At 35.4% G+C, this 26,313-nt stretch overlaps 1 protein-coding gene across 3 annotated transcripts in view; it reads left to right on the plus strand.

The window, feature by feature from the left end:
• COL11A1 (collagen type XI alpha 1 chain) overlaps positions 1 to 19,726 on the plus strand; it is a gene marked incomplete at both ends in the record, with an annotated part of 142,556 nt that extends 122,830 nt beyond the window's left edge. For all 3 annotated transcript variants that reach the window (XM_084291221.1, XM_084291223.1, XM_084291222.1), the window contains 14 exons: positions 419 to 472; positions 7,023 to 7,076; positions 7,494 to 7,601; positions 7,687 to 7,740; positions 12,046 to 12,099; positions 13,041 to 13,148; positions 13,699 to 13,752; positions 13,842 to 13,877; positions 13,985 to 14,038; positions 14,765 to 15,014; positions 17,161 to 17,273; positions 18,082 to 18,150; positions 18,827 to 19,060; positions 19,580 to 19,726. In XM_084291221.1, the coding sequence (XP_084147347.1) occupies positions 419 to 472; positions 7,023 to 7,076; positions 7,494 to 7,601; positions 7,687 to 7,740; positions 12,046 to 12,099; positions 13,041 to 13,148; positions 13,699 to 13,752; positions 13,842 to 13,877; positions 13,985 to 14,038; positions 14,765 to 15,014; positions 17,161 to 17,273; positions 18,082 to 18,150; positions 18,827 to 19,060; positions 19,580 to 19,726 (1,389 nt within the window). The remainder of the gene's footprint in view (positions 1 to 418; positions 473 to 7,022; positions 7,077 to 7,493; positions 7,602 to 7,686; positions 7,741 to 12,045; positions 12,100 to 13,040; positions 13,149 to 13,698; positions 13,753 to 13,841; positions 13,878 to 13,984; positions 14,039 to 14,764; positions 15,015 to 17,160; positions 17,274 to 18,081; positions 18,151 to 18,826; positions 19,061 to 19,579) is intronic.
• Between the last annotated feature and the right edge of the window lie 6,587 nt (positions 19,727 to 26,313).

Genomic DNA, 26,313 nt, shown 5'->3' on the forward strand with positions numbered 1-26,313 from the left:
ACCACGTAGGGGCATTTATTTTACAGATGTTAGTGAAAACTATAGCAAAAGTAGCAACTTGAGCACCTGAAAACACAAGAAACACTTCTTAATAGAGGTAGGCAGTAGTCTAAGATCATATGCTACTTCTGTGCAGCCACTCTCTGGGCTGAAATGATTTGTTTTAAGCAGGAAAAGAAAAGAGTGGTTGCATTTTGTACACTAACAAAACCTTTTAAAATCTGCAAAAGACTACCCTAAGAAAGTATTTGCTGATTAAGCAAGTATCATTTCTGTATGTATATTTATGGACTACATAGACTTCAACAGACTTTCTGTCTATTGAAGGGGATCAACGCATTGCAGACATTTGTTGAATTTAAGAAGGACTATAACTTTTATCTTTTGTTACCACTAAGCCTACCACTTTCCACTGCAGGGTCCACCAGGTCCTTCAGGTGAAGCTGGCCCACCTGGTCCACCTGGAAAGAGGGTGAGTCATTTCTCATTGTCTCTTGTACGTTTCCCTTTCTGAGACATGTTCTAGAGCACTTCAGCTACTTGTTTATTTGTAATATTAAGTAAATTTAAGGTGGTCTAGAAGCATTGTCAGAAGTAAATTTTGTTACATTTAGAGCTGCATTTAGATCATGACAAATCACGAGAGGTATATATCCATCAGCACAAATGCCCTTATTTGCCAACATCAAGCAGAACAAAAACACATGGGGAAGTGTCTATACTTGTCTATAATAACATGTTTTTTCTTCTCACCCAAGTGAATTCAGTGTCTGCAAGGTTAAGAAACTAGCATTTTTCCTGGTTTGCTAATAGGAGTGTGACAATGAGAGTAATATTAGACATCATCTTTAGGCATATGACTGCTGGCAGAGAACAGAAAGAAAGTGCCTGTTTTGGTGTCTTTCACTTATGAAATAAAATAATTTGAACACAACTTCTGCGCAAATCTATGTCATCCCCTCCACATACAAAATTAACAAGCAGACATTTCTATAGCTTATGAAGCCATTTCATTATTTCTAAAATCTTTGAAGCTTCACAGGCTTTACAAATACAGTTAATCAAAAACAGTAAGTAATGTTATACTTACAGAACTGTAGTAGATGTATCAACCTTCAGATCTCTCTCAGACAGCAATTAGATGCAGTTTTTACACTTTAAAAAAAGATAGGGGGAGCATCATTAAATGTAAGCTGAGAGCTATTTAACAAAATGTGTTAAATTGCTCTATTTAATGGGCTTGAGTGAACTGACATGCCTAATTAGTTTTATCTATTTTACACAATAATCTATTTGCTCCACAAGCTTGCAAAACATTTAAAATATTATAAATGATTTTGGTAGCATTAACAACCTTATCACTAGAACTGCTAATATTCAGTTGAGCCATAATTCAATTAGTATGTTTGTTCTACATCAGATTAGAACTTCCTACTTTATTATATGGAAGGCAGTAGTTCATTCCTAGTAGATAGGATATATTGCTATTTCTAGCTAGGTAAAAAACACTTCAGAAATGCAAATGCATCTGTCACCTGGGCTTTGACACAATTCCAATTTATGAATACTGTGAAGAAAAAAAGGAAAAATGTATGGTAAGATACCTGCTATAGTGGTAGGTGTTCCTGCCCATGGCAGGGGGATTGGAATTATATGATCTTTGAGGTCTCTTCCAACCCAAACTGTTCTATGATTCCATCTAAATATTGCCAAGTAATCTCACTCCTGTATTCTGAAGAAAATTCTGAAGTTTTTAGAATCAGATTCTACATTACTTGACTACCTGAACGTTTCAAGCTTGTAGAGAGTCTGTATGGTATTGATGTCATTTTAGAGATAAATAGTGAATAACTGAAGGCTTCATACTTTGCTAGCAGAATGAACAGTAAAAAATGTTCTTCATTATTTTTCATCAGTAGTGTAATAAATGGCTAAGTCCCAAATAGGATTGCAATCGAAGTTTACAATTTATTAAATGAATAGAGGTAAGCAAAAAGCGCTGGGTGCACCAGGAGTCTCTGCTCCACCAAGACACACACAGGTTACATCAGGCAGCTGGTTTTTATGCTCCTAGGCTACTACATATTCATTATGACTTCTAGGAAAGGCAGCGTTACTATAATTAGTTCCCAGAATCCGAACCCTCCTACTGGTGCATGCGTATCAGTCTCTGGTGGTCCCTTTTGGGGTCTCTCGTGCTGAAGTCTCGTAGTCTTCCTCCCAGGCTTTTTTTCTTGTCCTCCTCCTTTGTCCATCTTGGCCAGATGTCAGAAACTTGTGCAGCGTCCCCTGCAAGCTTTGTCTTTTAGTCATCCTTCAGCTTTCCCCTTCACCTTAATCTCTTGGCCAGATATCATGTTCCATGCAATAGTCATAATAGTTAGCAGTTATTCTGAAACCCCTTTGTTCTCTTATTGACACAAATTGCTGGACTATTCCTTTGCAAGATACAAGAACTGTATACATTAACCACTCTGTTTTGCTTAGACTTGTGGTTATACAAGGGTATGTAAGACAGGTCACATCCAGCATACCATGTGGCCCTAGCATTGTTCCATATTGACACGAATCAGATGAACACATTTCACAACAGCATGGTAGAATCAGTTTCAACAAAAACCTCAGGCAGTGTCCTTTCATACAGATTTGAAGGACACACAATTTCAATGAAGGTGCTATGACCAAATCAGATAAATACATGTTCAGAAGGCTTTATACATCTAACTAGTTATGGTGCAAGTAACCATAGTAATTGTGCATGCAAATCTACCATGGATTTGTGCACATACTGTTTAGAAAATTAGACCATAAATCCATCAAGGGAAACACTCAGCCAAATCGATTTTATCATTAACAACCAAAATGCCATATTCTCCAGTTCAACAGAAGAGAGGATCAATGCAACAAAATAGTGACAGATTTTAAAATACATTTTAATTTGATCAGACTTTCAGGAACTACTTTAGTATTGACTGAACTCTGGTTTTGAATTCAGCGATAAAACTCCCATTAACTGTAATGATAGGAGAATTCCAAAATAATAATTCTTTTAAGGAGCATCTTGTCAATGAAACAAAAGGCTTTACTCAATATTTTGAATGCACAAGAAAAAAATATAGCTACATAGATACACACGTCACTTTAGCTGGATAGTCAAGAGAGGTTTTCTTCTATGTAGGTTCTATCTTGGTTTATAACTTCTAAGAAGAGATAGTTCTAACAATGAAAGTTCAGGAGTAAATGTTGGAAGTATTTGGAGAAAATGTATATTCTTTGGTTTAAAAATGTTGTCTTGTATTAAATAGCCTCAAAGAAGGATATAGTTCTAAAACAAAAGGGATGTACTCAGAAACATTTACTGATCTTTCTTAGTTAAAAATAGTCAGCTACTGGAATACTGATTGCAGAATGTGAATGAAAGTAGTGTTGAAGTAAAAGCATGCCATAATTATTATTGAAGTCAGACACACCATCGAATCTCTTAAGTTCTCCACTGATGGAAGTCAGCCTAGATTCTCTAGAAAACTTGAGGCATTTGCATGTATGCATATTACCTTCCAAGCTGAACAGACAAGTAGTCTATTACAGCTTTGGTACTAGGAACCCCTTTTCCAACTGTTTTCCCATTATGTGTGTTAAACATTTGTAGTATTGCTGTCTGAATTTCTCTGTCTGCCAAAAAAGAAGACTGAAACTTGCCCCACAGAAGGATGGGGTGATTCTGAAAGTGTTGTTAAGTGCTCTGAAGACAAAAACTGCATTAAAGTTAACTGTGTTCCTGGAGCAATCTGAGTCAGCCAAGGAATTCACAAATTGCAGTAAGAGTTCTCTGCTGTATTCTTGTTGCTGATAACAGCACCAGCATTGGCCAACAGCACAATGTATGAAGATTGCATTTCTGGAGAGGTAGAATGTTTTTCAGTTTCTGCTTTCAATGTGGGAGATAAGTGAGTTGTCATCTCTGAAAAGTGGAACATCTGAAAAGGCTTCCGTAGGTCAATATTTCCTGATCCAATGTCTGCTTGTCTAGAAATGTAGACACAAAACCTAAATCACTCTACAGTTAACATGATGCTGTTATTTTTTTTCTGCAACTTAATTCTTTGCACCTACTCTTTGCACTTTTTTTGTTTTGCTGTAGAGTACTGGGTAACATAGTATGGGTAGCATAGTTTGAATGCTTTGATTTCTATCTGACAAATGACAAAAACAGCATGAGGAAAAGGCACCATAAAACAATATTCATTTTCTTATCCATTCTTACAACAAATAACATACCCAGTTGATAAAAGTCAACACAGGAAGGCTTCGCTTACGTTTCTCTCAGCCTTTCGGTGTGCTAGGCCATTCAGCTGTGTAATTAGCTGCTTGGCCATTTTATTAGACTCAATTATATGTCTAGATCACATACACCTAAGGTTCATATATTACTCTAAGAAGTTAGAATTTAAAGAATTTCAAGACTTAGATACATTGTTATTCTAATGTGGAGTGTATATTGCCTGCTTTCAATAAAGAAACAGATGTCAATTCTGCACCATAACCAACTTCTAAAATTGGAGAACTAGAAACGTATTTGGTTAGTTCCCTTTATGTACTATGTTGAAGAATTTAGAAAAAAAAATAAGCATTTCTATGAAGTTCTGCATCTATTTTTTCTATAATATCATACAGGATATCAGCAGAATGCACACACCACTTAAAAATTAAGCCATTTTGTGATTGAAAATACATGAAATACCTAGAAATATGGCAGACTAGGTTGCTATCTTAACAGACTGATGAAATGTGATCATGTTTTTCTGTGTTGGAAATCATGGTTTTGGTTAGAGGACAGATAGCTATTAAAAAAAAAAAATAAAAATAAAAAAAAAAAAAAAACAGTTGAAATTATTTTAATGAAAATCATAGATATGGAAGAACAGACAGGAATGTCCAGTAGGTTCGCATAACAAAAATTCTGAACAGGTTTGTTTCTATATAAATTCTTCTGTCTTCTCAGTTCTGTATAAGGCAATACATCCAAACTAAAGTGTAACAATCATCATGGTAGCTGGGTGGTGAGGTTGGGGAGCCATGCATTAATGTAAATTATTGCTATCGAGATCTTTTGTCACTTTAAATTTATCAGACACTCCAACAACTCAAGTGTAGGAAGGTAAATTAAATAACAATTAGCAGTGTTTCAATGTAGAAACACCGTCTGTGCCATGCCAGCAATCACAGCCTGTTAGCAAGTGCAGTTCATTTAGCTGCTTTGTGCTTGGTGCAGCACTGGCACTGTTTGATAATGAATGTACCCTCTTTGTTTAGCAATCATGATTCATTGTATTCGCAATTTAGTGATCACAGTGTTTTGAGCTCTGTTAATTCAAGTTGCAGCTGCATTTCTAGATTCTGTAGAGACATTTCTTAAGTACAAACTATCACACTTTTTTTTTAGTTTCTTAGGCAAGATAGATTATAACTGATACGTGAACTTGAGTTAAAGGAATTTCCTAGAAGTAAAGACAACGGACATGTAAATTAATTCATGTAAGAAAGATACACCCTACTTCTAAAATATTCCTGTGTGTTTTTTTTATAACCTGATAATCATTTTTCAAATTATCATGCCAAATTGTGATCCACCCAACCTATCACAACCTACACATCAGAGACTTATTATTGTAACAATATTGATGCAAATTTTTCTTCTGGAATAATGTATGTAAAAAGAAGAAATATGTGTAGAAAGAAAAACGCTATTAGATCAAACTGAGATCTAAGGCCTTGAGTTCACAAAACTTTTTTTTTTTTTTTTGTCTATTGTGAATTTAAAAGGACTAAGTAAATGGAAATAGCTGGCTTTCCTTTTTTTTCTGTTGCTTAGCTTAGAACATTTTTTAAAATATTTCTACATTACAAACTGTTGCATTAATGAATAGATTATTCTTAGAGGGTTAGTTTATAAATTCAGAAAATCACCTTGTGTTTGATTATGGTCCCTTTTCTATCCCTTTGCTTTAAGCTGTTCATTGGATGACAAGAAATAACTATTTGTAGTAAAGACATTTCCCAGGCTAAAAATTAACCTTGTAGGAAAATAGTTGGTCCATAATCTTGAGTGCATCTTTCTAAACTAAGTATATGTAAGAGAGCCATTTTTAGAACAGTACATTAGATTCTAGATACTGCCTCTTTTCGTAATTGAGGCTATGAGTATTAATTCCCCAACCTGAAAATTAAACTGTGATGTTCTGGCAGAAAAAAAAAAAATGCTTTTTTATTTTTCATTGAAACCTTAAGAAAATTAAAAATGGGTGACATCAGCAATAGGTAAACACAGTGCTGCTGGACTACTGTCCAGCAACTCCTGTCTTATGGCCTTCACCTGAAACTTACATGTAACCCATTATTACATCCTCCTTCAGTACCAAGTTTTACTTTCTTAGTAAAATAGAGCTTTTGTAGAGCAATAGCACAAAACCTACTACCAGGAACTGCTTGTTTGCTGTGTATTTTATTCATTCCTTACAACCACTAGTCATGCGATTTATTTTTTTCTCTTTCACATTTACTGAATAATATTGAGGCATGTATCAACTTTTGGCTCCAAACACATTTAAAAGGCGTATAACTGACTTTGAGAATAAAGAAGTATGTGCCATTCTGGGCATTGTATAATGCAAGATTTTTGAAATCTTAGATAGATTTCTTTTTTGAAATCTTAGATAGATTACAGTGAATAGATATAATACAATGCAAAGCAAATTTGAAACTGTCATTGTATATGTATAAGAAGCATTGTTCTTATACTTTTACTTTTATAACCTGTTTTGATTTTTTTCCAAGATATTTCTTTGTTTTTAACCTTATCCTGTCAGAGATATTAGGTGATACATATTCTTTTAGAAAGAAATATAATGTTGTGGGTATTTTTTAGCATTTATTACTCATTAATACAGTGGAAATGGCCCTTTTTTCATTGTAGAAATATCTTAGAAAACTGAGATTATGAGCTCAGTCTCTATCTTTCACAGGGACCTCCTGGAGCAACTGGCGCTGAAGGCAGACAAGGTGAAAAAGGTGCAAAGGTAACACATACATTTTATTTTTTTTGTAGGAGCATGAAAATGTAAATTATATATAAATGAAAAGTAAGTTGCTTATCATTCACTGAGTGTGAAACTTATTAAAGTAATAATTCGTAAACTGTAAAATCCAAATTAGGATCCAGAATTAGTAGCAGTACATAACAGAGCCCATGGTGGACTCTGACCATTACAGGCCCAACTTAGCTCACCCCTGTGGAAAAGAAGGATAAGCATGCTTTGCTGACACCCCCTTGCTTATATGAAGCTATCATAATTTCATTCAGAAAAATGTTCTGGAACACTGTTTTGGAATATCTTTTGAAAAATGGATCGAGGAAACTTTGTTCTCACTTTGCAGCTACTGTGCCAATCTTAGTCCAATTTTCCTTTCTGACCTCTTGCTTATGTTCTTTCTAGGGTGAACCTGGTGCAGAAGGGGCTCCTGGAAAAACGGGTCCGGTTGGTCCTCAGGGACCTGCAGGAAAACCTGGCCCGGAAGGTCTTCGAGGTATTCCTGGCCCTGTGGTGAGTAAACTGAACATATAATAATATTTTAAATGTTGTATTTCTCGTATATTCTCCAGTAACACAAATATTATGTTCTCTCTAGGGAGAGCAAGGTCTACCTGGAGCACCAGGTCAGGATGGCCCTCCTGGGCCTCTGGTGAGTACCGTTCCATTCAGTGCCAGAATAGAAAAGGCAACCTTTAAAGGACATCATTAAGATGTCTGTGCATATTATAGAAAAAATAATTTATAAGTCAGTTCTTAGCACAAAGTTGCTGTTCTTCTGTCATGTTAGAAACTGATGCATATGACTTCCTTCATTCTAGTGCTCTACTTCAGTAGGTAGCTATATTGATTTATACCAGCTAAAGAGTGAAATAAGGCAGTCTAAAACCACATTCCTGAAATCCCCGCAGTAGAATTCAGAATAAAACCAGTGAAGCTTACTATCAAAAAATCTACTTTAGTCTCCACATCAGCAAAGCTTAATATATTAAATCATTTTGTTTCCTTAACAGTGATAAATTCTATGCATCCATTGATTTTAACGACTGCCAGTGTATGAAAGCATTATTCCTAGGAAAAAGATTAGATCATATCTATTCTTTAGAGAAAGAAAAAGATTAATTCTGAAGTAAGGCCAAAAAGATACTTCTACCTAAGAAGAAAACATGCTAGTTTTATAAAAATGAACAGCAGCATCCGGTCTGTTTTTCATTGTGGCAGACCCAGGAAATAAAATTCATGAGCAAAGCATTTAAAAGAGTCTGAATGAACCAAGCTCCCGGTTTCTAGAGCATTGGCTGGAGCTGGATACCCCATTTCTCTTGGATTCAACCCCCTTTGCTTACAGCAATGCCAGCAGAATTACATACACTTTGTTGGCCATCCTCCTTTTCTTTATGCTCTCAAGCATTTATATTAATGCTCTTTACATTACAGAATCACAGAATCACAGAAAACATTGTTTTATAATGTAGCAGAAGGTACTGAGTGGTGCAACTGTGAGACTCATAAAAATATCATTGCTGATAGATAAGCAGTATAGATCAAATAGGAAGATATCAGACAAAATAGTTATCTGCATTGGCTGTTCCTATGAACAAAATAATGCAACTCCAATTTTAACCATGCTGTTAGATAAAATCAGTCACCTTTCATGAGGAATTTTTCTATTATTTCAGCTAGAATTGAGTTTATATGATTTCTGGTTAATAAATTTGACAGCAGCCTGTTAGTCCTAAAAAGCATATTGAGATGTTTTTAGAGATCTGTTTATACTGTAAGGCAAGTTACTGGTAGCTTTGTAAATTACTTCTACACACTGACCTAATTGCTGTAAAACTTGGACAAAATACCTTCTTGTTAGGTTGCCTTGAACATTGTATGGCAAACTAGCCAAGTATATTTTGCTATGTGTTATTAATATGATTAAAGCAAGGGAAGCTTTTAGATGACATAACATACTATAAAATTATATCATTATTTCTATTTACACTTGCTATTTTAGTACATTTTTCTACAAAACTAAAAAAAAAAAAAAAAAAAAAAAAAAAAACACTGTGAACACAAATTACAAAATATTGATGATATTCAAAAAATATTTTGAATTACAAAATATTGATATCATTATGTGTAGAAATTCAGATCCAAACTATATGGCCAGCATTTTATTTCTTCACAGATCAAACAAAGGTGACCCAATTTAGTAAAAAGTTCTTATCTCTCTTTTCTCTCCAAATTCACTGAAGTAGAATTTACCTATATTATCACAGTTGAATGACACGCAGGGAATAAGAAACTTCAAAACAAAACATAAACTGTTAAAGTTAGGTGAAAAAAAAAAAAAGTTATGCTCTGAAGACATCTTACAGTCTGCAAGCAGTGCTATCACATTAAATTTTACTAAATTTTAGTAAAATATACTCTTTGTTATTTTGAAGATTAACTATGCTAACATGGATAATAAGATTTCCTTAGGATACTAGGTGTTAAGGGCCTATCCTCTATTTCAGATATGATATGATTCTTAAAGGCAAAAGGAAAGGTTGTGTGTATGAAATGTGAAGGAAATCCCATGTTTCCTTTCCTGTATGGCCTTAAGGGGATACAGGTCTTTGGGTAGCCGTAACACTGAAAGTTTTTGCTCTTATGCCATATACACAAACTGAAAATCTTTCCAGAGAACATTCCCCAGTAAGAAGCTAGAGTCCAATGAAAAATTATTCGGCAGTAAGAAACATCCATTTCTCACGTCAGTCACCAGAAGCCTCCAAATACATCATCAAAATCAAAATCTCCATTTTAACATTCAATTCAAATATGAAGCTGAGTGTATTATCTATCCTAAATGCACTGGCTTCTTGTCAGCTCAGCAAGAACTTTTTTAGATGTACTGCTGCAACTTAAACTTTATTTTTTTTTAAGTAAGTAAAATTTATAACATAAATGTTGTTGAGATGAGGTCTCCTTCCTTCCATTCCCTTCCTCCCCAGCATTTTGCTATCAGGAGAAGAGCATGAGAGTAGATTTACAGTAGAGCACAATACACTGCAGGTGAGAATGCCTGATTCTGTATTCCAGAGGCTTTAAAATTTCACCTTTTATTCATGAATTATGTATTTGTCTGGGCTTTTGCATCTAATGATATTCTGAAGTAGAGATGGAAAGGATACACACTGAATAATATTTTGTACATGAAGTGTTATGGCACTTTTGAGTTTGTGCCAGGTTGAAAAGGTCACTTATTACTGCTATCCGTATCATAACTTCACAGATGTCCACCGCCAGCTGGAGACTAATAGTGATGAGATACTGACTTAGTTTAGCAGCTCAGCTCCTAATGCGTACATGTTCAGTGTGAGATTAATAGCCTCTGAGAAATGAATACCTTTTTGGTACTTGCATATACGTGGCATAGCCTGAATTTTTCACCTCATTCTGTTCAAATTATAGAAAACTATCATTGCTATTCATATGAACCTCAGAAAATATCTTGGAATGGTGTCTGTATAGCAGTAATTCAAAAATATTCAATATTATTGTATCATATATAAGATCTATAATTATATATGTATATATATATATATAAGTACATGCTTATGACACACTATCAAATTCTCTTATAATTTTATGTCATCAGTGTTACAGGCTATTACTTAAGTAATTTTCTTCTAGGTAACTTCTAAATTCCAAGGGGTCTAACTTTTTAAAAATTAGAAAATTGTTGTAGCAAAATAGGGCATAATGTTTCTCTTATATTCCACCATATAAAAAGTTTTTAGAATATTTAATTAAAATTCCTAAACAGTGTCAAGGAATTAAAAATCAAATATGGTCATAGGTTGGATTGCTATTAGAGACAGGAAAATATTAAGGCCCCTTAAGTTAGCTGAGGCTAAAACTTCAGAAATACTGATTGCAATTCTGAACATCATATTCAAAACATTAATTCAAACTAATGACTGGTAGAAATTCTGAACTTCTGAAAACCTACTGAAATACTGCTCTGTGAATATTTTATTCGTTTCTATCCTTACAGGATACCCTACAAGTACATACTATGTAGCTGAATATTCTCATATGATTGGGGAAATAGATGAACTCTACTTAAGCATGTGTTTTAGAAGAGTTTGTAGTCTACAGATCCATTATCATTGATTAATTTAAGTATGTTGATAGTTCCACAGCAGGTCTATCTTCTCAGGACTAGTTGAAGTCAAAAGCCTTGTAAATCTGAAAGAAATAAAACCACTAATGTCAACTTAAGTTGATTAAAAGTGAGATTACTCTCACTTTTAATCTTTTTTTTTTTTTCCTGTTAATCAGCCTCTCAGCCTCTTAAGGTATGATTCCATACCTTAAGTATGGAATCAAACTATGAAGTAGTTCTCCAACAAAAAAAAAATATTGAGGAGCAGTTACTATAAACAACCTGATTTTTATTCTGCAATAATCTTTTTGGGCTGTAGAAAAAATGTAGAAAATCTTTTTGAACTGGTAGAAAACAAGGGATATTTTATACTGTCTTATGATATAAAGGGCTAAAATAAGAAACTGGAGAAGATACATATTACTTTCTGGATAGGTACATCAACTAAGGTGGAAGTAAAAATAAAGCATATCATGTAAACACAAGCAAAATTAAGCTAATCAACAAAAATTCAGTTGAAATGTTTGAGTATCATATAGCTTACTGGATGCTTTCAGTGCAGTTTAAGAATTTAATTGACCTTTTCCTTCTTTATAGATTTCTAATTATAGAGAAATTTAAATGCTATAGCATCATCTTTATGCCTTTTTAAACATACACATCGATATTATCTTGAGCCCTAAATCACAACCATCAACCACTGAATGCCTCCACAGTTTCAGTTACTCTGCCTTTAAAATATTTCAAGAAAACATGATTTGTGCAGTATGTAAAAACTTACTTTTTCATTTCTTCCCTTGTTTTATTTAGGGTCCACCTGGCTTACCTGGCCTGAAAGGAGATCCAGGTTCCAAAGGAGAGAAGGTATATAAGAATGTCTATATTTTTATTCATTGTTTGTACCTTTGTTATTTTGGCCCAGTCTAAAGGACTGTATAAAATTAGCAGAAAGAAATGCTGTGGTGTTTTGTTTGTTTGTTTGTTTGTTGTTTTTCTTGTTGTTGTTTTGTATCAGAAAGCAAGACAACCTGAGCTATCTATCAATCAGCTTTCCATAGCTTTAGTGGTAATTGTGAAGTTTTCAGTAACATCTGATATCCTGGAGATAAGTAGAAAGAAAAACATTACTGTCTTGTATGGTAATCTAATGACCATGCAAATTTTTTTCCTTTCAATGAAAACTCCAAAAACTGATGTAAAGAGAACCTTTGGTTTCACAATAAATAAATAAATAAATGGAAATTAAAATTGTTAGAGATTTTAATTTTATAACAACAAAATGCAAATATTTTTCAGCTATATTTTCTTTTTGAAATAACGGATTGAGAGATCTGGAATACCATTTTCTAATAGAGTCCCAACAATTTATTGATTGCTTGTTCATCAGGGAAGAACCGTATAGAGAAAAGGATATGAAAATATCTTGTGAATTACGATTTTTGTTTATATGGTTAGGTCAGCTGTTTATACAGCTCTATTACCTGTGGAATCCTATGTGCAGCTCTGTAATATGCTTATAAGTATCAAAATATAAAAGGTGGTATGTAATCTATAGGTATTATTATTTCTGCATCAGTTTCAGAAAGGACTATGGTGCACTTTGATGTCTTTCACTGAATAAGCATTCACAGCTTGCAAATAATCTGAAAAAGCCAACTAACATTTAATATGCTCACAGTGTATTTTTTTCAAGTTAATTGATAACTAGCAACTGTGATGTCATTTGAAAGCTTTAATTTGTTTGTTTGCAAAGCACATCTACTTCATATATATTGAGTTCTCACTCTTTCTTCTATCTTGTTTAGGGACATCCTGGTTTGATTGGCCTGATTGGACCTCCAGGAGAACAGGGTGAAAAGGGTGATAGGGGTCTTCCTGGCCCACAGGGGTCTCCTGGAGCCAAGGGTGACGCAGTAAGTAAAACATATGCTTTCATTCAAGTTATATGCATGTCTTTTTTGAAAGAGACATATAAAGTTACTATAAACTCTTAACACCAGAGCTTCCTCCTAGAGGTTAAAGCTTTCCTAGACAATGGACAAACACAGTGAAGCTATACAACTTAAAACCAGGTCATAGAGCATTTCAGGAGGAGGAAACATACACCTAAGTTAGGGATGAGATAACACTAACGGCACCAATCTTGTTATGTACTACCCAGAATAGCTTCTCTTCTAGTTATAAGGTCATGTTTTAAGCCTCTATGTAAAAATTGAGGCTTCAAAGCCGATCTGAACGTGGACAGAGTTGTGACTATAAATGTTGGAGCATGAGAACAAATATATGCAACTCAAACTGTCAGATCATATTTCAAAGACTATTTTGGACACTAGTGAATAGCCTAAATTAAAACTCACCGGGGCTGGACACTTACAAGGACTACCTTTTTGATACATATGCATTTCTGAATCCAGTCTACTATGTAAAATGTATTTCTGGACTTATTCTCTTATTCTTTCTTAGGGAATTTCTGGTCCTGCTGGTCCACTTGGACCCCCTGGTCCTCCTGGTTTACCTGTAAGTTACTTCATCCAGTCCTCCTGTTCAAAACACTCGCATGTTGTGTGGAAGATACTCCAACTATGTGCCTATGTTCTTCCCTATAGGGTCCTCAAGGTCCAAAAGGTTCCAAAGGATCCAGTGTGAGTAATTCTCCTCCATATTTTCTGTCTTTGTACTTAATTTCCGTGTGTTATTTTTTAACATTATGTAACATGGTTAATATTACATTTCTTTCATTCCTTTACAGGGCCCTGCTGGTCAAAAGGGTGACAGTGGTTTACCTGGTCCACCTGGTCCTCCAGTAAGAACTCTTACTTTACATAAAAGCACATTGTACTGATATGACCTGTTTTGACAGGGTTTGAAAACAACACTTGTGAACTTGCAGATGAGGAAAATATTAATGATTATTTGAAAATAAATTTGTCAGGAAACACAAATCCACCACATATATAAATACATTGTCTGCTCTGAAAAAAATCCATTAGAAATAATAAAAAATGCAATGATGATTTAATGTGTCATATGGAAGCACAGAAAACAGTTTCCTGCTGTTAATACTCTCCTGTTTCTACTACTTCTTCTCCATAGCATAAAAATCTAAAATGAAAACAGTCAAAATCTGAATGAACTGTTTCAATTTTCTGAAATGAAGTACTGCTTTATAGACCCCAAGTGGAATTTTAAAATTTTATCATAGGGAACACCCACAGTTTTGTTTGCTATAGGCTATGCCTCTGCTTCAGGTAATTGCTGGGGATGAAAAGGCAATCACAAATGAGTTCTTCACTTGCATGAGGTCAACATACTCTTCCCCAAACAGCAATGGAGTGGGATGAGTTTAGAGCAAAACAATGTTTTGGTCTGCCACAATCTGTTTTGGCATAAATATGAATGAAATAAGTAAAATAAATAAATTGTAGAAGCTCTATTCAAAGCATCTTCATGTCATGTTCTTTCGTCTTCCTCTGTGTATTTACACATTTGGAAAACCAACAGAAATGGTAAACGTATGTTTTCCATTCAGGGTCCTCCAGGTGAGGTAATCCAGCCGCTGCCAATCCAGTCACCCAAAAAGACTAGACGATCTCCTGATTATATGGTGTCTGATGCTGGTGATAACATTCTGGATTATTCCGATGGCATGGAAGAGATATTTGGTTCATTGAATTCACTGAAACAAGACATTGAACATATGAAGTATCCAATGGGCACTCAGAACAACCCAGCCCGAACTTGCAAAGACTTGCAACTCTGCCACCCAGACTTCCCAGACGGTATGTTAATATTGCATGATGAAGGCAAACAAGGCTGAAGTTATGATCTGCTACGATACTTTAGCAGAATTATTAATTATTGATAGATGGTTAATATAGTTGCTCAATAAATACAGTGTCACTAAATCCATTTTTGCAGGTATAAAAGGGTTCTGTTTATGAAATGTGAGTATAGATATGTTCTGTTGGTAACAGCCGTTATTCTTTAAATACAAAACCGGATCTGGTTTTGGGGTTAAAACGTTCAAGTTGCTAAGAAAAAAAAAAAAAATTGTTCAGGAAGGTAGGCCTTGCATTTCCAGAATTATCCAAACGGGAGAGGAATAAAAGATTGATGCCATTTAGATCAATGAAAGTAAAATCACAAATGTCAGCATACTGACATAATGCATAGCTTCTAGTTTTTAAAAGAAATGACAATTATTTTAGCAACTGCTTAGTATAATATAGGAAGCAGCACAGGTATTATACGTGATTTATTATTGAATATGACTCTCAAAAAGTTACTATTCTTTTATCCTTAGAAACAATAATTCAGTCCAGAATGGCCTCTGTTTGTTCCATGTCATTCAGCAAATGGACATTCAAGTTTCTCTAGTACTGTTTAATGCTACTAAGCACTAGCATAATAAAATGCAGAATAGCGTGAATTCACTGTGCTCTGAAAGAGTATTTTCATTTAATTATATTCTGTTTTCTTTTTTTCGTAACTGAATTTACCCCCTTTGGAAAGGTTTTCAATGAAAGCCAACCTTCACACAATTTTCAAGCTTTCATACTTTTTTTTCTATTGCAATGGATATTTTTTCCCAGTTCAGAGCAATATTTTTCTGTTTTTAAATGGGAGAAAAAATAGATTTTGACAGCTTAATAATACTCTGTTGTTTTCACTCTAGATAGATAAAAACAGATGGTTGCCTTGAGGAGTAGTTAAGCAGTGTGTGCGCTATATAAAAAGTACATATTTTACAATTCAGTACCTCTGTAATAATGGATGGTTTTTATAAAACATGTTTGTCTTCTTCATTTAACAGTATTTGCTTATTGTTTGGAGCCTTCTTCAAATCAAAGGAATCTTATTCTGGTTAAAATAAAAGTAAATGCAGTCATTAAAATACAAAATTCTGCATGGGCAAGACTTGCATGTAGGAAAGACTGTTTTCAATAAATACAGCCTGAATAAATAGAATTTTAAAAATATGATAAATGATTTTTCTATGCTCTGTATTCAGAATACAGAACCAGTAAAAGGATTTGTCATGCCTCTACAAAACCTCTACTATTTGCCTGAAAGTCGATTAGAACGTTAGTGTCAGAAAATCTTTGCTTTCCTGCTGTGAAACTATCTGGAGATAAGGATCCACATCACAGAAATCATCGTTATAATTAGAATAGTGGATTTTAAAATGTGCTGATTTTAAATGGACCTCAGATTGACTGCACCTCTCTTTCATCCCCAGCCTTTACTCGCCCTAGCATTCTAGGGCCGGAATCCTCAATCATGCCAATCTGTTGTGGTTTAACCCTTGTAAGCAGCTATGCACCACGCAGCAGATTGCTCACTGCTCCCTTCCACCTGGCTAGATAAGAATTGAAAGGGCAAAAATTAGAAAACGTGTAGCTTGAGACAAAAACAGTTAATAAGAGAGAAGCAGAGAGAGAGAAGGAAAGGGAAAAGAAGGAAGGGAACAGAAGGATTGAAAGGGAAGGAATGAAACAAAAGGATTTATATAAAAATAGACTTTGATCCTGGTGTTATATTCCATAAACAGCAGCAGCAACAAACCACAAATGTAGGAGGTTCCATTAAAGAATCACGAAGCACTTCTTTCCTGTGATGATGACTGACCAGTACTGAAGGTGACTTGCTCAGGGAGATTGTGGAGTGTCCCTCCTTAGAGGTATTAAAAAGCCACCTGGATGCGTTCCTGGGCAACCTGCTTGAACAGGAGGTTGGATCAGATGACCTCCAAAGGTCCCTTCAAACTTCAACCATTCTGTGATTCTTTGAAAAGAACAGGTTGCTTTCATATCATTCAGATAACTTCACCACAGTCTCTGGAGGGCTATTAGGTAGTAAAACCTGACTACAATCTTCCAAATACCATTTTTATGATCAAAGGTAAATCTTTTCTTTATGTTTTAGGGGAATACTGGATTGATCCTAACCAGGGCTGTTCTGGAGACTCCTTCAAAGTGTACTGCAATTTCACAGCAGGTGGGGAAACTTGCATCTACCCAGATAAGAAATCTGAAGGAGTAAGTACCAATCTGTGTTTTCAGTTGGCTGTTGACATATCCTACTATACTATTGCAATGTTGAACTAAACAGGATAATTACATTGTCACATTTTCATATATCTGTCTTTCTGATTACATTTAAATTTGCATAAATTGGAATGAAGCAGTAAAATGGTACACTGAGTTGACAAACAGCATTTCTACTCTTTTGCTTAAATAGAGCTTTTGTGCACCTGCTTGCTAACCTTCCACTGCATTACATAATGTAGGCTAGCTGGGTGACAGGTTGAAATGCATAATCTAGAGTTTGTCACATGAAAGTTAAACTCTTACTATGTTTCTTTTGTGAGTTCATTTATATGTATTCATTTATAAGTATATGTAGAACGCTGTATATAAACAGTGTCCTCTGTCATTGGTGTAAATTACCCCTGAGTGGTATATGGTATAGAGGAAGGCTTTCTAAAAGCTTATCCAAATGAGATAGATCTATCAGCATCAACACCAGTGAAAACTCTAATTTAGACACTATTCACAGGAACAATTTACACTAACAATTTACCTGAATCTTATCAGATGACAACAGTGTCTCCTTTAAATAGAATTCTCCCTCTTTATAAGCTATCACCTTGGATTCCATTTAAAGTCACTAATCTGAAGGCATTCTATACCAGAAAAACATCCCATTTTAGTGTTTTTACAGAGGCTGAGAACTCAGAAAGAACCATTCTTTACTATCTTATGTGAAATTTGTCCCAGGTAATTTAAAAACTTATCTGTTAACATATGTTCTAAATATCTCTATTTCTACTGTTTTACCACACAGGTTAGAATTTCATCATGGCCAAAGGAGAATCCAGGATCTTGGTTTAGTGAATTTAAGCGGGGCAAACTTGTAAGTGGCCATTACAGCATCCAGTTTTTCACAAATCAAGTATCAAAAATCCTTCAAAATCAAAGGAAGGATCAAATATAAACAATAAGGAACTTAATGCTTCTCAGCTCCAGCTCTTTTGCCCTAAATGTAGCAGTTACATGGCCTCTTGCCACTGGACAGCAGGCACCTGCCATGTCTTGTCCCACTGTGCAGCAAACGCACAACAATCCCGGTACTCACCCACCCAGCTGACAGTGCGATCTGGCTTCCAGCAGACCACACGTTACCACTGAACCTAAGTAAAGCAGCTGCAGCACAAATCCCGTGCTTCAGTCTAAATAACTGGAAATATACTGAATATGCAAAAATGAGCCTGCAGGCTGACATAACTTTATAATTAACTAAAAACAGATTCCAAAAGAGATTCTGCTGTTTATCACTATATAGGGGTAATTCTCTGTCTTGCCCATTAGAACAAAGCTAAAATATATAGTTCTTCATCCTAAATATATTGCTATGACATGAAAAACTACAGAGTCATAGCTTCATTGAACTTAAAAATCACATAAAATGATATGTGTAGGTCTATTTTTTATTAAAGACAGTTATGTGGTTCTTCTGTCAAAAATAATTTTGTTTTGCATTTTAACAAAGGGAACAAATAAATGTTCATGTGAATTCTTCTATTTTCCAGCTTTCCTATTTGGATGTTGAAGGCAATTCCATTAATATGGTCCAAATGACATTCCTTAAACTACTGAGTGCCTCTGCCAGACAAAATTTCACTTACAATTGTCATCAGTCCATAGCTTGGCATGATGCATCTTCTGACAGCTATGACAAAGCACTAAGGTTCTTAGGATCAAATGATGAAGAAATGTCTTACGACAACAATCCGTACATCAAAGCGCTTCATGATGGCTGTGCAGTAAGTAGACGTTCAGAATATTCTTTACAAAACCAACCTTTCGATTAAAATAGAAATCAAACATTCATTTATTTTACAGCTTTCCCCTGACAAAAAGCTTTCTAAAGGCTTTTTTTTTTAATAGACTACCTTTTAGTAGTTTTCAATTGCAGTTCGCTAGTCCCTTATTCAATTTTTATATATGAACAAAAATCATTATTATTTTTATAAGCCAAGCAACAGAAATGGAACAAACCTGGCACGAATACAGGCTGTCAGCACCAATGTGCTGAAACTAGACTATTTGCTAGTATGACCACAATATTAAAAGCAAACTAGCATAACAATAGGAGGCAGTCCATGAGGAAAATATATTTACGTTATAAATAAAATCCTATGAAAATATAAACTTTACAGTTTGTAACATCTGATGCATTTATTAATTCCACATTACAGAGGTAGAGTGTGGAGAGCTACAGCATGTTTACTCCTCTGATATATAACCATTTGCTTTTTTTTTTTATTTTATTTTTTTAACAGTCAAGAAAGGGCTATGGAAAGACTGTGATTGAAATCAACACACCCAAAATAGACCAAGTGCCTATAGTTGATGTGATGATCAATGACTTTGGTGATCAGAACCAAAAGTTTGGATTTGAGGTTGGTCCTGTCTGCTTCCTTGGTTAAACTTAAGACAAAGATCAAATCAACAAAAATGTTGCACTTTGGTGCTACCAACCCACTTCCTGCCACATGCAAGTTTTGAATAAGGATGGCATAGAAAATGTCTTGCTGTGTATGTGTGTCTCATCTAGAAAGTTATTGTTGCCCTCGTAGGGCCAGAATCACATGACTTAAACTACCTTTGCAAGAATGCTGTGGCACAGACAGACAACATAGGGCTCACTTTATCAACACCACCCTTTGAATTCTTTTGGTGCTGTAAAAAAAAAAAAAAAAAAAAAAAGACATGGTGCTCCTTCGACTACAACAGAGGTGTTATGAAAGTGTTTAATAAATTGTAATTATTCTATGTACAGTACTATACTGTTATTTCTCTGTCCATTTCCAAAACTTGCATGTGTCTCTGAATTGCATCTGGCTCTTATTTTACAATTACAAAACTACATTGTCAATACCGTGTATGTATTCTGAAAAAATAAAGATGTAATTGCCAGTGAAGCCAATTCCATTTTTGATTAATAATAAAATCCCTTTGTATATATTTTTGTTGAAGAGCTTTGTTATTTGAAGTCGCCAAAAAAACTTAAGGTGGCAAAACTGGAAGATCTTGAGCAGCACACTCAAATCCCTTTTCTGCTGATATTATTCCATGATGATGAATTTCAATAATGAAAGCACTCTCAAAGGTGCTGTGTTCCATGGTGCTATACCTCAGACGTTTTTTTCTTTTCTAATTCCAGAATTTCATAAGAATCCTGTATATACCTAAAATAAACAAGTTTATATTTTTGGGTAGGGGAAACAAGTAAGGAAAAAAAAAAAAAAAAACTTCTGTTAAAATCTGTATGAATTAAATCATTCATATAGCTTTCTTTTTTTTTTTTCTTAACGTTTCTCATCTGATTTTGTTTCCATTGTGCTTATTTGGTCTGCATAAGTATTAAAACTGGATTCAAAACAGTTATTTATGGATTTCTTGCAGTGTTTACTTAGATTTTTATGTAAGCAATAATGGATGTTTGCTTCTTGAACTGGATACTAGAAGTTCCACAGAATGGTCCTATACAATATTTGCCTGTCCCATTAATATGAATTATTTTTTCCTGTTATTTCAACTGAGGACCAGGGATGCAATATGTCTAGGTCATGTGATTCTACATAGTTGCTAAGCAACACGTAGGGGACTGCTTCCTACAAAGCTGTCTTTGACCCAAACTGCTACCATTAGCTCTTAAATCTCACCCAAAAAGTTGGTTTGGCCTTCCCTCTGAATATTTTATTCAGGTAGCTGTAAGTAGAAATTACATTTTAACTTTGCAACACAAATCCTTTTGTAATTATTTTTCATAATATATGTAAGACTTGAAAATAAATGTTTGTTTCTATTTCTTATAAATTGTTAAATTAAATAGTACTAGCTTCTGCTGGCTCATTTCCAACTGGTTCTTTCTCATGCACGTTTATACATGTAAAAGTGAGATTTCAAAGGTCAACTTCTTGCTGTTCATATTTTCTTTTATTTTTGAACCAAAGTTTGTAACTGTCACCTCAAAGAGGAAAATACAAATTTTATTAATAAAATCAAGTCTTGTCTACCTGGATTGGTCATTCTTTTTCTTTTCATTGTCCAGACCTCACCCACTCTCATTACTGTAACTTCGCTCTGCTTCCAGACCATCCAGCCTCAAAAAAACAATCTTACTGCATATCCTGCCAGGTACTGAGCAATAGTGCTAGGACAGGAAATGTTACCAGAGGAGATCCTGCTATTTATTGGCAGTACATAGCAGGGGCTAATCTATCTAACTTCACATTTACTTAATGCTGACCGCTGCAGCTACAAATCCATGCAGTACTATCAAAAGTCTTATTCAAGACCGAATTCTGAACTTCTTTACCCAGACACTGTCTTGCAAGCTACACTGTCTGAGTGCTTCATCATCTTGCTCTTATCCCTGTAGGCTCCCACACGGTAGACCAATGACCCTATTTATTGATGGGAAACAGAAGACAAGAACTAGACCATGACCTAGAACATACTGCAACACAACATCTCCTGTACTTTCTTTTAGCTAGCTCAAGCAGAACTGGTAAGGAGTCCAAGGTAGAGACGTGACTTATGTCACCTGGGACTACACAAGTTAAATTCCGTTTTCAAGCAAGCCTATAAGAAAATAAGGATCATTTTTTTTCACACTTCAAGTGAAAAACCTGTTTAATCACAGAAATACATGACAGCTGGATTTTATCTCTAGAAGCTAACTAAACAGAAATTGGATGTTCTGTGATCTTGAGGTTTCGTGCTACCGCAGATCAGACTGGAACGTATTGCTTTAGGCTGCTTTGACCCTCTCTTTAAACAGAGAAAAGCCATAGTGGAGACGGCATACATTTTCCTCACTGCAAACAAGTATGTCACTGTAATGTTGCATGGAAATGCAGCAAGTAGACACACAGCGCCCTCAAGCCAACAAACAAAATTACAGACTGGGGCAATGTTCTGTCCAGCATAACATTGACACATGATGGAGATCTAAAAGACAAGCCATGCCTGTAGAAGTATAAGCTGTCCTATGTTTAGACGTAAAGCTGCTTCTCTTTCTCTCTCCTTTCTTCTTCCTTATCCAGAATAGGAAAATATCAACTCATCATGATCAGCACATCTCCTGTAAAACTTCCTAAAATTCAATTAATCTTTTCACTCTAAATGGGCAGTCATTATGCCTAAGACCAATAATCATCTTGTGAAATAAAAAGCTATAATCTCTCTTAAAAAGTGAGCACAGTTATTTACTTAAGACTCCTCCCCCCAGAGACAACCTTGTTAATTACAAAATAGAGCTTCATGTGCTAATGACTAGTAGGAGATGCCATGATAGCAACTGATTTTCTATTATACATGCACATTTTCTTGTGAATGAACATCCTCTATGATATGAGACAACCAAAAATAACTTGAAAATGAAAAAGACAGGATATTGAATGTCATATCTACTATATTTACCCCAAACTGTTAATATTTGTGTTCCATTTCTAGGCATATAAATTATCAAAAAGTCTCATTGTTGATTTGGTAAAAAGCAATGCCAAGAATACTGCAAAGAAGTAGGCTGCTCTAAAGCTATAAACTCTTTCTTTTTCCTTTTTTTTTTTTTTCAATAAGGACATCAAAGATTATTACAGCAAAGAAGGCTGCAAACATACAGACATGCAGATGTGCTGCTTTAGCCAAAATTGGGCTTTTTTTTTTTCTTCTCAGCTATGAGAATGAAGGCTCTGTTCTAATGACAGGATGAAGCCAAAGCCCACAATACTACCATGGACATATTTTGTCTAGTTTCTGTCAAGACTTTTGCCAGACCCTGACTTTGTTTCCAGTTTCCCAAAGGTGGAGAGACCTTATCCTCATCAAAACACAGCTAACTTCAGTAAGACAGACAGGATTAAGGATTCAGCATCAGGACTGGGATCTAACTGTCTTCACTGATTCCTGGTATGGTCTAAGATTTTGTTGTTTGTTTGTTTGTTTTTAAACAAAAACATCACAATGGCATCATAGCTAAATCTTGCCAAAGCATAACAAAACCAAACTAGTCCAGTGATTAAACCACAGATGAAAATTAAAATTTGGTTGATCCAATTTGCCTCAATTACATTATGCACTACTAAAACATAATTTCTATAAACTGCAGATGACCAAGAAATCAAAGACCAGTCAATGGGTTATGATAAAATACGCAAATAAGCAGTCAATGCATGTTTTCCCTCTCCTGGTTGTGCCATGTCATCATTTCTTCATGCCATTTGTTCTGTTCAGACCAGAGCTCATTCTCCAGTAAAAACCTCAATCCTGTTATCAGATTTCCTTTCATCACTTTTTGTTAATTTGCATTATGGTGGATGATGCTGACCACTTCTTTGCCTTTCAACGTCTAATATATATTTCATGAGATATTACAATCTAATAAGGGTAGTAGCTTCCAATTTTCTGATTCTCAGTCCTTATACACCCAAGTGACTAATGTTACTGCTTTTTCTCATACTCAGCTCATATTTTCAGAGCAACCGAAGACTCAGCATGGAGACTCAACCTCCTTCATGATTCTGAAACCAAAAATATCTGCCATAAACACTGTCAACAAGCCCTGAACAGATAATAAGAAAATGGGAAATTAATCACTCTTCAAATGATACAGTAAACAGAATAGCTGCTGGAACATTTATCATGTCTCCCTCTGCATACATCAAAGATGACAATGTAAGTACTCGTCAGAATTATTTTACAGCATGCAAAGCCATCTACTGATTCTGTGTTCGCTATGTGCCTTATGTGATGGTCAGCAAAATTCTTTGCAAGAAGAAAAACATTTTTGCTCTAGTCTCAGTTCTCTAAACTGGATCTTCTGCTATTTTTTCACTGTTGTGAGGAGGTAACAGATAATTAAAAGAATCTTTCCAAGTCCACAGGGCTGAAACAGCAAAGCTGTCCAGAGCCCCAAGGCCATCCCAGTGACAAGGTAGGAACACCAAAGCCTCCTGTTCAGTTCCCCTCTCACTCTAAAATACTTCATACACAGAGAAACTGAAAAAAAGTCACAGCACAGCAAGTTCTGTAACAGCACTAGGCCCTGATGTTGTGTGCGTGGCTTGCAGGGGCCCAGCCTCCAAACTCTGTACCTCCCTGGAGCAAAATAAATATAGAGTAGAGCCACAAACCTGAGTTTTTAACTGAGAAATATTTACTAAACGTTGAGATTGTCAACAGAGCTCAGGATCACAGACACCATTCTAATAGTTACTGTTTCTGAAACCAACATACTTATTTACTATTTGTTACTTTACTCAGAATCTTATACAGAAAGGCAAGTGAAGTCACCCAGATCATTAGCACTGACTTGAATGACTTCTGTAGCAGGCACCATTCATTAAAACAGCTAAGGTAAGTGCACGAAAAGTTGAAAGGTTTAGAATTATTTTTACTGACATAAGAGTTTCCTTCTCTCAAATATTAACCCCCCCCCCAAAAAAAAAAAAAAAAAAAAAAAGGGTTAAGGTTTTATATTTTAGTCAATCTCTCAAGCCTATGCCTTTTTCTATTAGAATAACATATCAATGATAGTTCAGGTAAGAGAGTAGCTCTGTTTTGTGGTTCTGTTTCTGTTGCCCAAACTGGCTCACAAGTTAACACAGCACAATGTGAACACTCAGGCTCTGGAGAATGCATAAATATATAATCTTCATAGCATTCACTATTCAGTAACTTCCTGATTTTGATGTATAGGGATCGCTCATCCTTTGTTACTCCTCAGAATGGTTTCAGAAATATTCACTTTGCTCTAGGCCTGCAGCCTTGTTCAATGCACAAATATTAAGCTCAAAGCTACATTTACTGTCAGAGGAGGCCAAAAATGGAATCTTAGAGAGTAAAAACTTCCATAGCATTCCCATTTCTCAACAGTACAAAGTACGTTTCACCTTCCCCCTTCTAAATAGTGACATTTCCATTTGAAATTGGAAAACGTTTTTCCTGTTGTTGTGTTTTTTGTTTTTCAAACTGACTGCAAATATTTGACTGGTAGGAGGTCCCCTACTTTCCACACTGAGATTGTTTCCCCATGCACAAGGGGACAGGAGATGAGTAAAGTACTGACAGTTGAATAAGGGTCCATATAAAAGGTACAACAAAACCAAGCAAAAATAGTTCTTCATGTACAACAGAATGAATGATGTTAGCAGGACTTGGCTCTTTCTCTCCTCAAACCTGGGTTACAGGGTGAGAAATCATGGCCCTGTCTGGGAGCATCCTGTGTGATTTCTGGTGTACAGCAGTGGTCAAGGTTTGCTTCTCGCAGTCATTATGAAGCAGAAAGGTGCACCTGCCACCTAGTTAGGAGGTAGCAGAAAAACTGATACATAACAACCACACCTAAAAGGAGTAGCAACCATCACAGACCTCTGTGGGAAACATGGTGGCACAAATGTCTGCAGCACTGGCTGCAGCCAGGAGCCTGTCTGTCCCTTGCTTTCCTCTCCTTCCCTTTCTAAGTTCGCCTCTAGCATTCCCTCAGCTTTTTACCTGGTCAGAGCTCTTTATTCTCATGGAGCAGCCACATTTTATGATGCTACTGAAAAGCACAGGGCATCTAAAAAGGAGAATGAGAGGCATCATTTAAGGTCAGGTACTTGGAAGAGAGGAAAATAAGGGAGGAAGAGAAGACTTGGAAATCTACGCAGAGCGACTCTAACATGCTAGCATAAACTAACATAAAGCATAAAGCTCATCTGAGTAATCCACATATCTACTTTAGGAATAGAAATTAAGCAGCCTTTTTCATTGCCTGTGTTTTACCAGAGATGCAGGAGGGTCAGGCAGGGCTACTCTATCTGAGAACTGTCTCTACAACAAAGTCAGATGAAAACAACAGGGGTCATACTGATGACTGTGAAACCTCCTCCTAAAAGTTGGTCCATTTAACTACATGGAATCACATCAGCCTCAAAACAAAACCATAATATCTTGAGGAACCACATTTGATCTAGTGTTACATCTTTGTGTGAAAATTTCCCTGGAGAAAGCAGTAAATTATAAT

The sequence above is a fragment of the Netta rufina genome, assembly GCF_964035555.1.
Source record: "Netta rufina genome assembly, chromosome: 8".
In the NCBI taxonomy this organism is placed as follows: Eukaryota; Metazoa; Chordata; class Aves; order Anseriformes; family Anatidae; genus Netta; species Netta rufina.